Genomic DNA, 13,665 nt, shown 5'->3' on the forward strand with positions numbered 1-13,665 from the left:
CCTTTGGGGACAGTGGGGGGAAAGACTCTAACCATTCATCTTATCTATGCCACAAGTTGTTTTATAAATCTCTGCAAGGTCACTCTTCAGCCTCCTTAGCTCCAGGAAAAATGTCCCAGCCTGAGTTCTGTTTATAACTCAAGACCTCTAGTCTTGGTGGGTTAGTGTGACAACACCATCATATACAACTATAGCAGGCTGTATAAAATGGGATGATGAGTCAGCATATAAGAGGGAGATTTAAAACTTGTCTGAATAATATGCTAACACCAACCTGTTGCTCAATGTCACCAAGGACCTGGTTGTCGACTTTAAGAAAGGAAAATCAGAGTGATCATTGGGGAATCAGAGGTGGAGAAGATCAGCAAATTTAAATTTGTAGGAGTCACTATCTTGGAGGACCTTTCCTGGACCTATCAAAATAATGGCATTGTGAAGAAAGCACCTCAGCACCTCTACTTCCTTAGGAGTTTGTGGAGGTTTGGTATGGGGCACCAATACCTCTGAATGGAAATCCTTGTAGAAAATAGTGGACACAGTCACAGTCAAAACTCTCTCTGCCATTGAGAACAAACCTATGTAGAGCAGCAGCAATCATCAAGGAATCCACCCAGCCAAGGACGTGCTCTATGTTCATTGCTGCCATCAGGAAAGAGACATAGGTGCCACAAGCTTCGTACCTCCAGGAACATAATGCCATTACTTTCAAGTTAATTTTGGAGAAGGATAGGTCTAGGCCTTGGGTTGAGATTCTAAATTGGTGAAAGGCTAATTTTGAGGAAATGAGAAAGGATCTAGAATGCATGGATTGGGGTGTTGTTTTCAGGCAAGGATGTGCAAAGTAAGTGGAGGACCTTCAAAGATGAAATTTTGAGTAGTACAGAATACAAAGGCAAGGTTAGCAGGCATAGGGAACCTTGGTTTTCAAAGGATATTAGGGATCTAGTTTTGAAGAAGAGAGGTGTATAGCAGGTATAGACAACATAAAGCAAATGAGGTACTTGAGTATTAAAAAAAATGCAAGAAAAAATCAAGAAGGTTAAGAAAAGACATGAGGTTGCTTTGGCAGACAATGTGAAGAAAAATCTTAAGGATTTCTACAGGTATATTAAGAGCAAAAGGCTAGTAAGGGACAAAATTGATCCCTTTGAAGATCAGAGTGATCGGCTTTGTTTGGAGCCAAAAGAGATGGGAGAGGTTTTAAATGTTTTTTTTCCATCAGAATTCACTCAGGAAAGAGGCACAGAGTCGTGGGAAGTAAGGAAAACAAGCAGTGAGGTCATGGGGCTTATAGAGATTAAAGAGGAGGAAATGCTTGTTGTCTTAAAGCAAATCCCCAGGGCCTGACAAGATATTCTCTTGGACCTTGAAGGATGCTAGCATAGAAATTGCAGGGGCGCTGGCAGAAATATTTAAAATGTCCTTAGCCAAAGGTATGGTGCCAGAGGATTGAAGGATAGCTCTCATTGTTTCGTTGTTTAAAAAAGGCTCCAAAAGTAACCCTGGAAATTATAGGCCGTTGAAATTATTGGAAGGTGTTCTAAGAGATTGGATATACAATTATTTGGATAGCCAGAAACTGATAAGGGATGGTCAATGTAGGTTTGGACATAATATGTCATGTTTAACCAATCTTGTGGAGTTTTTCAAGGAGATTGCCGGGGAAGTTGATGAAGGAAAGGCTGTGGATGTTGTCTACATGGACTTCAGTAAGGCTTTTGATAAGGTCCCACATGGGAGGTGAGTTAGGGAGGTTCAGATGGTAAGTATTCATGGTGAAATAGTGAACTGAATTCGACAATGGCTGGACGGGAAAAGCTGGAAAGTAGTGGTGGATGATTGCTTCTCAACTGGAGGCCTGTGACAAGTAGTGTGCCTCAAGGTGGGACCATTGTTGTTTATCATCTATATCAATGATCTGGACAATAATTTGGTAAATTGGATCAGCAAGTTTGCAGATGACACTAAGATTAGAGGTGTTGTGGATAGCTAAGAAGGTTTGTAAAGTTTGCAAAGGTCCAGCTGGAAAAATGGGTTGAAAAATGGCAGATGGAATTTGATACAACAAATGTGTGGTGTTGCATTTTGGAAGGACAAACTAAGAAAGGGGATACACTGAGAAATGTAGTAGAAGAGAGGAACATGGGAATACACATACATAATTTCCTGAAAGTGGCGTCACAGGTGGATAGGGTTGTAAAAAGGGCTTTTGGCAAAACAGCCTTCATAATTCAAAGTATTGGGTATAGGAGCTGGGATATTGTGTTAAAGTTATTTAAGACCAAATTTGGAGTATTATGTGCAGTTTTGGTCACCTAACTACAGGAAAGATATTAATAAGATAGAAAGAGTGCAGAAAAGATTTATTAGGATGTTGCCCAGACTTCAGGAACCGAGTGAAAGGTCAAACAGATTAGGACTTTATTCCCTAGAACGTAGAAGAACGAGGAGAGATTTGATAGAGGCATTTAAAATTAGGTGGGGGGATAGACAGTAAATGTAGATAGGCTTTTTCCACTGAGGGGAGGTGAGATACAATCTAGAGGACCTGGGTTAAGATAGAAAGGGGAAAAGTTTAGAGGGAACTTCTTCACAAAGAGTGGTGGAAGTATGAAATGAGCTGCCAGCTGAGGTGGTGAATGCAGGCTCAGTTTTAACATTTAAGAAGAATTTGTACATGGATGGGAGAGGTATAGAGGGCTACGTACTGGGTGCAGGTCATTGGGACTAGACAAAAAAAAATGGTTCACTACAGACTAGTTGGGGTGAAGGGGCCTGTTTCTGTGCTGTAGTGTTCTTTGGTTCTAGCTGCTACCCCTCCACCTTCAGATTCCTCAGTGAATATTCAGAGACTCATTTAAGGACTTGATATTTGCTAATTTACTACTGAATGTTTTTTCTCTATTTGCACAATTATTTTGTTTACATTTCTTTCCTTGATTACATTTGTTTTTATGTACATGTATACATTTCTTTCTTGTTGAGTATATTTTACAGTTACTGGCAATTAGAAATTCTGCCTGGCCTGCAGGAGAAAGAATCTCAGGGTTGTGTGTGATGTCATGAATGTAGTCTGATGATAAATTTGAACTTTGAAGAGTCCCGGTAGCATCCTTGTGAATTTTAGTAAAGTCAAGGTTGATCAGCATAACTTTCCAGTTCAAATCCCAATATATAAAAATCTACTGTTCTATTAAGCTTTGTTGGTTCATATGCTCTATTTCATACTCTCAGTATGTTCTTGTCGCATCTTGTGTCTTACATTTCAATCCCCAGAGGGGTTTTGTTCATTGGATAAAGCCATAGATCTCCAAACCCCTTTTGTGACAGTTAAACAAGTCAACAGGTAAATTAAATCATTGGACATTTCTGCTTACATGGTATTGATGCAACTCTTTGTGACTGATAGAACTCCTTTTAACAAGCTTGAGGTACTCCCTGTGGGGGTGAGGGACTGGAGTTGCCATTCATTCCCTGCTGCCTTTGTCAATCTTCGTGGTCTTCATATGCTCCATCTCCCTCATTCTCTACACTCCAGTTACTTGAGAAATTTTCTCACAAAAAGTGAATACATATATGGTATTAATTTATTGCATTAAATTGATTCCAAAATGGTGTACTGGTGCTTTTTGTGCAGGTATTAGTGGAAGATTGTGTTCCAATACTGAAGGCATATGCTGCAGAAGGACGGCTGTTTGATTATGTAATTAATGACCTGACAGCTGTTCCTATCTCTACATCTCCAGAAGAAGGTAAATATGTTCATCTTTATTCATTTCTGAAATATGAATGTTGTTGCTAAGGTCAACAGTTACTGCTCATTCCTATTTTCAACGAGCAGCTTACTAGGCCGTTTCTGAGTCAATTGCATTGCCTGTGTGTCTGACCAGTTAAATTCAGCAGATTTCCTTCCCCAGAGATTGTTAGTAAACTGTATGTCGGGTTAATGATAACTTTAATCAAATCATGATCATTAATAGTTCTAGCCTACTTTAATTTGCTTTACTTAAGTAACTTAATTTAAATTCCTCAGACTCCTGAATTATTTCACACAAGCAAAATAATGGTGCTTTTGCTTCTTTCTCACTGATTTTTCTCTGTAATTTTGCACTGTTGTTTTTACTGCTGTACCATATATGGGTTGACCAGCTGGACTGCTTGCATAATACATTTTCTCACTGTACTTTGGTATATGTGACATTAAAATTGAACTGGAAATTCTGTCGCTGCTGCATGGGATTTAAACCTGCCGTTGGGAATCTGTGGTCAAGTTATATCAAACTCACTCAACCTTGATATTGTTGTGTTGGACCCACTGTATTTTATTTCCCTTTTTTTCTTTTCCAACATTAAGATTTAATCTCTGTTCTATGCTTCTGTTCAAATTGCACCCCTTCCAAATAGTGGATTTGTGAAAACTCAACATTTTGTAAATGTTTGCTAAAGGATGGTGTGGGTATTTTCTGGTTGCTTATTCGAAAGGTGAAGTGTGATCATATGCCTATTTTATGGCTTTTGTCATCCAGGCTGCAATAATGCAACTTCTTGGTCAGAAAGCATTTGAGAATGCTCCCAAATTGAAAGGAGGAAGAACAATCAATGCCAAATTGAGAGCAATAAAAGTACCGATCTGGCAAATTTTATCAAATATTTAAAGACAGAGTAAGATAAATACAAGCCAAGTGGTCAAGAAAAGAAGGGGAATAACTTAAAGATAAATTATTCATTAGGAATTTGAATATTGTTTGAACCATAGAGAGATGCAGTTTGGAAACGGGCTCTTCGACCCAGTGAGCCCATCCTGACATCAATCACCCATGTACACTAATTTGATATTAATACCATTATCCCCATATTCTACCAATTCCCCTAGATTCTACCATTCACCAACACTCCAGGCTAAATTTGAAGTGACCAATTCACCTATAAGCCCACGTCTTTAGGATTTCAGAGGAAACAGAAATCACAGGGAGCTGTAAGAATTATAGGATAGATGTGTTAGATTTTAACTTCCCTAATATTGACTGGGCCACTCTTAATGCAAAGGATGAGGTGGAATTTGTTAAGTGTGTCCATGAAAGCTTCCTAAATCAATATAGTGAGGGGCTTACTGGACTTCTTGGGGAATGAGATAGGGCAAGTGACAGAAATGAAAGTGGAGGGGGCAGGGGGGGCACTTTGGGATTGGTGACCTTAACTCCATAAGTTTTTAAAAAGTTGTGGAGAAACAGTTAGCATGTTTTTAAGAGGAATAGAATATTGGGATGTGATGCTGAGACTTTACAAGATACTGGTGAGAACTCACTTGGAGTATTATGAGCAATTTTGGGCTCCTCATTTAAGAAAAGATGTGGTGACGTTAGAAAGGGTTCAGAGGAGGTTCACAAGGATGATTCCAGGAATGAAAGGGTTATCTAGTGAGGAATGTTTCATGGCTTTTGGCCTGTACTCAATGGAATTTAAGAGAATGAGGGGGGGAATCTCATAGAAACATTTTTAATGTTGACAGGCATGGAGAGAGTAGATGTAGAAAGGTTGTTTCCCATGGGGGGAGAGTCTGGGACAAGAGGGCCCAACTTCAGGATTCAAGAGCGTCCACTTAGAATAGAGATGCAGAGGCATATCTTTAGCCAGAGAGTGGTGAATCACTACAAGTGACTGCAGAGGCCCAATCGTTGCGCTTATTTAAAATTTTAAAATTTAAACATACAGCACCCTAACAGGCCCTTTTGGCTCATGAGTCATGCTTCCCAATTACATCCTATTAACCTACAACCCCAGTACTTTGAACGGTGGGAGGAAACCAGAGCCTCTGGAGAAAACCCATGCAAATACAAGGAGAGTATACCAACTCCTGGCAGTGCTGGATTCGAACCCTGATCCCAATTGCTGGTGCTATAAAAGCATTGCACTAACCACTACACTATTTGTGCATCCAAGGCATTTAAGACAGAAATTGATAGGTTCTTGATTAGCCAGTGCATCAAAAGTTACAGGGAAAAGGCTGGGCAGTGGGACTGAGTGAGAAAATGATTGGCTCACAATTAAATGACTGGGCAGACTCAATGGTCTGAATAGCCTAATTCTGCACTTATGTTTAATGGGTTAGTGTAGCATTTAGTGTAACACTATTACAGTGTCAACCACCTGGGTTCAAATCTGCTACAGTCATTGGGGAGCTTGTACATTCTCCTGTGGAGGGCCTGTTACTATGCAGTATCTCTAAATTAAAAAGTTTTTAAAAAAATTAAAAGATAGGACTCATCCCTGTGTTAAGGTCCAACATTGGGGAAAAGCCAAATTCGGAGAGTTTAGGTCAGAACTGGAAACAGTTTGCAAGTAAGATACTGCTGGAAAGTGGGTAAGATTTTGTATATTTCTCATCATTCTTTACTGTAAAGATCATGGAAGCTGTGATGTCCTGGACCATGCAGAAAATTCTCGGGGGAGGGGGAGGTGTTTGCTGCCTTGGAGCGCATTAAGGTAGACATATCCTCAGCGCCTGATCAAATGCATCCTTGGACCATGTAAGAAGCTCAGGAAGAAATTGCTGAGGGCCTTCAAAGATACTTGCATTATCTTTGACTTTGGGTGAAGTGCTGAAAGACTGGAGGGTGGGTAATGTGCTGTTATCGCAGGAGGGCATCAAGGACAAGCCTGGGAACTACAGGTCAGTGAGCTTGATGTCAGAAGTGGGAAGTTGCTGGAGGGAATTCTGAGGGATAGAAGAGGAAAAGGATTAACTTGCATGGGTGGAGACTGATTGGAGGTAGTCGGCATTGATAGCTCACAAAACTTTTTTGAAGAAGTGACCAAGAATAATGAGTGAATGTTGTCCATAAGTCTTTAGCAGGTCCTCTGCAAGTTCCTATATGACGGGGTGAGATCATGAGGGATCTCGAGAGCTGACCAATTGGATTCATTGGCTTTCTGGTGGTAGACAAAGGGTAGTAATAGTGGAGGGTTGTTGGTCGTATTAGAGGCCTGTGACCAATGGTGTGGTGCAGCAGTTGGTTCTAGGTCCATTCTTTGACATCTATATTAACCATTTGAATGATGATGATAATGTAATTAATTTGATTAATAAATTTGCAGATGACGTCATAATTGGTGGTGTAGAAAGGATATCTATGTTTACAACAGGATCTGGATCAGTTGGGCAGGTGGACAAGGAGCGGCAAATGGAATTTAATACTGACAAGTGTTAAGGTTTGCACTTCGGTCAGTCAAGTCAGCTCAGGACTTGCATGGTGATCTGTAGGGTCCTGGAGACTGTTGTAGAACAGAGAAACATAGATTGCTCTATAAAACATGTCTCCTGTTGCATGATAATTCTGATTTTACTCAACTTTTTTTTTTGTGAAATTTACTGTGTTATTGTTCATAATTTAATGGTGAGGATTCCTGACTGTGTATTTGACAATTTTATAAAGTGTGCAATTCTAATTTTATCAGTGAAGTCCCTATTGTCCTAGGTGGAATTATTGAGCCTAGCTTCTCAAAGGCAGGAGCTGAGTTATGACATTTTTGTTGTTTAAATTGTCTGATTTTTATTTAGTTTCAGTTAATGTCTTGATATTTTACAGTTCCTGTCTTTTGTCTTTGAATTGTAATAAACCTCACTGAAAATTAAAGATGAACTTGTTATATATTGAAGCATTTCTTTCTTTCTGTCCTCAGAATCAATGTGGGACTTTTTACGACTTATTCTTGATCTTGCTCTGAAGGTTTTGAAACCCACTGGAAAGTACTTTACACAGGTAGGACAGACTTTTCCCAGTCTATTCTGATTATAACAGCAGTAAGGCTTCATAATTACTGCACCACTTGAACCCAAGAATGAGATTTAGAAAGAAGCTCTTCCAGGAGCCATCAATGTGTTCATCCAGTTTATACCTCTGAATTTTTCCATTTGGTGGGTGGGGGTTATATTCCATTTCTTAGTTATTGTGAAAAATCTACAAAACATTGGGTGTTTGTTGGATATGACAGCTAATGTGGGGTTGTAAACTTTTGTGTATGAAGGGTTTAGATTGTCATGGTGGATGTTCATTGATTCGGACATTTTTGCTTTAATAGTAAAATTGACTGCTTTTTTTATGAAGATGGAGAGAAAACAAGAAGGTATTGTGCTATCAGATTAAATGTTGATGCAGAAAACATTTTATATCTGTTAAGAACAAAACCAGCACTTGGAAAAGCAGCCAAACCGAAGAAGAGCACTCTGCATGAGTGCTTATCGTTCATTAAGATCATGGTCCATCTTCTACCTCAACAGTGCTTTTCAACATTTTCCCTAATATTCCTTCTTTTCCATGGTGCTCAAAAATCTATTGACCTCTATTTTGAATGTTCACACTGAATTAGCTTGCACATCTGTTATGGGTAGAGAATTCTGGAAATTCATGATCCTCCAAGGGAAGAAATTTCATTTCTCTTAATCCCAAATTATTTTCACAAGTGAAGACAGTGAGTGTCAAAAATAGTAATGTATTCCATTTACCAAGGTGTAAGGAGACCCAGATTTTCACTGTTCTTTCATGCAAGTTTGTTTTAATTAGCATTTACACATTTTTCTGCAACATTCAGATGGTAAATTATTTTAAATGGGGTCAGACAGTTTTGTGTCCATGTTGACCAGATACCTCATTTTACATTATTTGGAAGTAAATCCATTATTTCTATGTAATATCATTTTCCATTATTTGGTCTGCAACTTGCAATGCCTTGGTGATTCAGGTCTTCATCTGGTATACTCTTCCTCTCAGGTGATCAGAGGTAGATGCTCCACTTAACTGAAGTAAGTGGATCAAATTTGGATTTAATTTAAGATGTGTTTCACAAGATCAAATATTTTACATTAGGGGTCCTTTGGCCCATGATGCTATGCTCTTACAAGATCAAACCAGCAACCACAAAGAAGGCATATCACACAGGGGTAAAGATGAACAATTACTTTATTAACAAAAATTCACCTTCAAACTTAAATTCAAAATACCCCCCCCCCCCTTTTATAACAATGCCCACTGGTTACTATGTAAATTTCCATAACAGTGTAAAACTAATAAATTCCCCAGCCTAAATGTAACATATGTAATTAAAGTCTAAGTTATATTTCCAAACAGCCCACAGAAAAACTTAGAGTCAAAACAAACACAAAACACACAAGACTCACAAAACTTCGATCTCAACCAAAGCAAAGATAATAAACAAATTCAGTTTGTTTGGTAAACTGAAGCCAAAAGATCTTAGAGAGAGCACAAAGTTTGAAGTTGACTTCTTGTGTTGCTTGCAAAAAGAGGAACCACTGACTTGGTCCAGATCCTTCTGGCTGCCTTCAGAATGTTCATCCCTTTTTGCAATCCCAACATTCTAAACTGTCCTCCAGACTATGACTGATGCTCTGGGCCTTCTTCCACTCCTCAGCACCACCCAGTGGTGGTTTATCGTCCAAGTCCAGAAATTTTTAGATCATTTTCTGCACATGTTCAGTCCATCTCCCACTCTCTCAGTGGTCTACCTTCACCTTGGCTCTCTAAGGCAAACTGTCACTTTTCAACACAAAGCTACACAACACAGAACTCTGTAACAGTGCAAACCTACATAATTCTACTCCATGATTAATCTAATCCTTCCCTTTCTCACAGCCCATTACCCTTCATTTTCTTACATCCATGTGCTTATCTTTTAAATGTCCCTAATGGGTAACAAAGAGATGGCAGGGGAACTAATCAGTCTTCACTGAGGAAGCCAATAGCAATATACCTGTGATAGAGGTCACAGGGAATATAGTTAAGTACAGTCAGGATTACTAGAGAGATCACGTTTAGTAAGATGAATGGACTAAAGAATAGATAAGTCTCCCGGACTAGGTGAAGTGTACCAACGGGTTCTGAAGGAGATGGCTTTGGAAATGATTTTACAGAAATCAATAGACTCTGGTGTAGTTCTGGAGGATTAGAAGGTTGCAAATGTAGTTCCACTGTTTAAGAAAGGAGAGAGGCAGAAGAAAGGAAATTATAGGCCTATTAGTCTGACATCGGTAGTTGGAAAGTTATTGGATTGGATTCGATTCGCAAGAATGCGGTTATGAAATACCTCGAGGTGCATGACATGATAGGTCCAAGACAGCATGGTTTCATGATGGGAAGATCCTGCCCAACCAACCTATTGGAATATTTTGAGGTAATCTCAAGTAGGGTGGACAAGGGGGAGGCTGTGGCTGTTGTGTATTTGGATTTTCAAAAAGCCTTCGATAAGGTGCCGCATAAGAGGCTACTTAATAAGTTGAGACCCCATGGAATTACAGGAAAGATATTAGATTGGCTCATAGGCAGGAAGCAAAGGGTGGGAATAAAGGAATCCTGGTGTTCCGCAGGGGTCAGTGTTGGGGCCGCTTCTTCTTACAATGTATGTTAATGATTTAGATTATGGATTGAATAATTTTGTGGCTAAGTTTACAAAGGACATCAGGATTGATGGAGGAGCAGGTAGTGTTGAAAAAAATCAAAAGGTGCATAGAGGCTTGGACAGTTTAAGAAAGTGAGCAAAGAAATGGCAGTTTAGATGCAATGTTGAGAAATGTATGGTTGTACATTTTGGAAGAGGAAATAAACAAGCAGATTATTACTTGGATGGGGAGAATATTCAAAATTCTGAAGTGCAAAGGGATTTGGGAGTCCTTGTGCAGGATAACCTAAAGGTTAACCACTAGGTTGGATTGGCAGTAACTGAATGCTATATTGGCATTCATTTCAAGAGGAATAGTGTAGAAGAGGAAAGAGGTGTTGATGAGACTCTATGGGCCACTGGTGAGACCTCACTTGGAGTACTGTGTGCAGTTTTGGGCCCCTTATCTTAGAAAGGATGTACTAATGTTGGAAAGAGTACCGAGAAGATTTACCAGGATAATTCCTGGAATGTAAGGGCTTGCATATGAAGAACGCTTAGCTCTTGGACTCTTCAATGGAATATGGAAGAATGAGAGGGATCTCATAGAAACATTTCGAATGCTGAAGGGATTGGACAGAGTAGATGTGAATAAGATGTTTCCCTTGGTGGGTAAATCCAGGACAAGAGGGCCCAGTCTTAGAATTATAAGGTACCCATTTAAAACAGAGATGAGGAGAAATTTCTTTAGCCAGAGGGTCGTGGATATTTGGAATTCATTGCTACATACAGCTATGGAGGCTTGATCATTGGGGGATTTTAAGGAGATTCCTAGGAATCTAATTAGTCAAGGTATCAAGGGATATTTAGAACTTGATGTGAGAACAGTGTAGCTCAGGGTGGAGTTGTGGAGCAAACTCAATGGGCTGATTGGCCAACTTCTGTTTCTTGTGATCTCCCATTTTAAATTTAAGAAAGGTGTTTTCTAAATGGTGAGATACTAAAAAATGTGGATGAATAGAGATTAAAAGAGTTCATGTACAAAATTCATAACTTGAGCATAAATATAAAATAAATATAAATATGACTCAAAGGGCTATGGAATGTTGATCTTTGTTTCTATTGTACTTCAGTAGAAAGATAAAAATGTAAAATTGGACATAATTGCAATTACACCATGCCTGGAATATTGAACAAAGGTGGGAAAGTAGAATTAAGATGCAGATCAGCCATGGTCTTGTTGAATGGTGGAGCCAGTTAAAGTCTTTATGATTTCCAATTTGTGTCCCTCCAATTCCTGTATTTTACTGGCACTCTCCAAGTATGTCACACTGTGAGTTGCAGGTGGTGGCTGGGGTGTGCAAGAGCAACAGGCACACTAACTTAGATTTGCCTAACTTTCCAAAGGATGACCCAGAAACGATCCACGTTCAGTTATAGAAGAGAACATCAGAACTGACCCTAAAGTATCATGAGCTCCCATTTTATTTAGTTTGAGTATCACTTTAAGGGCTAGTACAGGCTGCAACCATTCACAGCTTTGGAGAGACTGGTTGGCAACAGCTAGTACAGGCTGTACCCAAATTCACTACTTTGTAGAGGAGAAAGAATATTGGGTGCTTTTTCCAGGGATACAGGTGGTGAGAGAGTCATGTTTTGTGGAACACTGAAGAAACAGCACTTTTATGACCAGCAGCCATCTCATCGAACACTGAGCAGGAATGACTGTGTGATCATGGACAATCCGGCTGATTCTCACTGTCAGGGGAATTATTGAACCCTGTGTGACCAAAGGAAAGGTCACTTTGATTGACCTGTATGTGGGTTTGGAAGCATCATGGAAGTCACATGTTTCGTTTCACCATGCAAGGAAAAGGGGAGTTGTGACAACCATTCATATGAAAGGATATTTCTCTGGTGTGCAATCAGCAATGTTTTAGTTTGATTTGGGCATCATGTTCAGCACAGACTCATGGGTCGAAGGGCTTGTCCCTAATATGTCCTGTTGTATATTCTGGAAAAAAGTTGTTTTGTTTTTTTTTTGCTTGCAAAGTGCCTGTTGGAGATTTGGAAGTTTCTTCACCAGTAAATTAATTTTAATAGTGTAATTTGGATCAATAGAACATTACAGTCAGGTCAAGTTACTCTGGACCCACTGTCCTTGCCAATCGAGTACTGTAACAATGAACAGAGGCAGAATCCTGCTCCTGAAGATTAGTTTTGAAAGCAAGGGATGGGTGGATCAGTTTATTTGCCTGTGTCCTTGGTAATTTTAGTCAGGGGCTGGTTATTTTCAATCCCTGATGGTAAACACAGTGATTAATTCGTCAGAAATGTCCTTTAACAGGACATTAATCAGCAACGCTTCCACCAGCGTTGTCTCCGCTCCATCCTCAACATCCATTGGAGCGACTTCATCCCCAACATTGAAGTACTCGAGATGGCAGAGGCCGACAGCATCGAATCCACGCTGCTGAAGATCCAACTGCGCTGGGCAGGTCACGTCTCCAGAATGGAGGTCCATCGCCTTCCCAAGATCGTGTTATATGGTGAGCTCTCCACTGGCCACCGTGACAGAGGTGCACCAAAGAAAAGGTACAAGGACTGCCTAAAGAAATCTCTTGGTGCCTGCCACATTGACCACCGCCAGTGGGCTGATATCACCTCAAACCGTGCATCTTGGCGCCTCACAGTTTGGCGGGCAGCAACCTCCTTTGAAGAAGACCGCAGAGCCCACCTCACTGACAAAAGGCAAAGGAGGAAAAACCCAACACCCAACCCCAACCAACCAATTTTCCCCTGCAGCCGCTGCAACCGTGTCTGCCTGTCCCGCATCGGACTTGTCAGCCACAAACGAGCCTGCAGCTGACGTGGACTTTTACCCCCTCCATAAATCTTCGTCCGCGAAGCCAAGCCAAAGAATCAGCAACATTACTCATCTTCTTGCTGAGTATGCAAGAGGTGCAGTGCAAATAGTGCACACTGGATGGCATCATGTACATGTGAAATAGTGGACAAGACCATTGGGATTTAGCATGTAGTATGACCAGGTCCTGTTGTCTATGCTGAATGCAATTTCACCCTGAAGCTATGACTTCTGCTGGGTTATTTGTGCTCAAAGACACCATTCACCTGGGCTCCCACGGCGCTGCCTCATCCTGTGCTTGAGAGTTAGGAACAGTAGCAAAGAACTTTTTTTTTGTTGCTGAGTTTCTCCAGCTTTGTGCTTTTGCTAAATTTCTCCAACTTTGTTTTACCTTGACGAAGGGCTCTAGC

The 13,665-nt window shown here is 40.2% G+C and overlaps 1 protein-coding gene across 4 annotated transcripts in view; it reads left to right on the forward strand.

The window, feature by feature from the left end:
- sms (spermine synthase) overlaps positions 1-13,665 on the forward strand; it is a 49,515-nt gene that overhangs the window by 23,511 nt on the left and 12,339 nt on the right. For 3 of the 4 annotated variants that reach the window (XR_011341711.1, XM_069889528.1, XM_069889530.1), the window contains 2 exons: positions 3,638-3,752; positions 7,681-7,760. Coding sequence is in view for 3 of the 4 variants with exons in the window: in XM_069889528.1 (XP_069745629.1) it covers positions 3,638-3,752; positions 7,681-7,760 (195 nt within the window). In the remaining variant the exon portion in view is untranslated. Of the gene's footprint in view, positions 1-3,637; positions 3,753-7,680; positions 7,761-8,079; positions 11,457-13,665 lie in introns of those variants that run through there. The other variant, XM_069889529.1, reaches the window with a different exon arrangement.

Source organism: Narcine bancroftii, chromosome 7, assembly GCF_036971445.1.
Source record: "Narcine bancroftii isolate sNarBan1 chromosome 7, sNarBan1.hap1, whole genome shotgun sequence".
NCBI lineage: Eukaryota > Metazoa > Chordata > Chondrichthyes > Torpediniformes > Narcinidae > Narcine > Narcine bancroftii.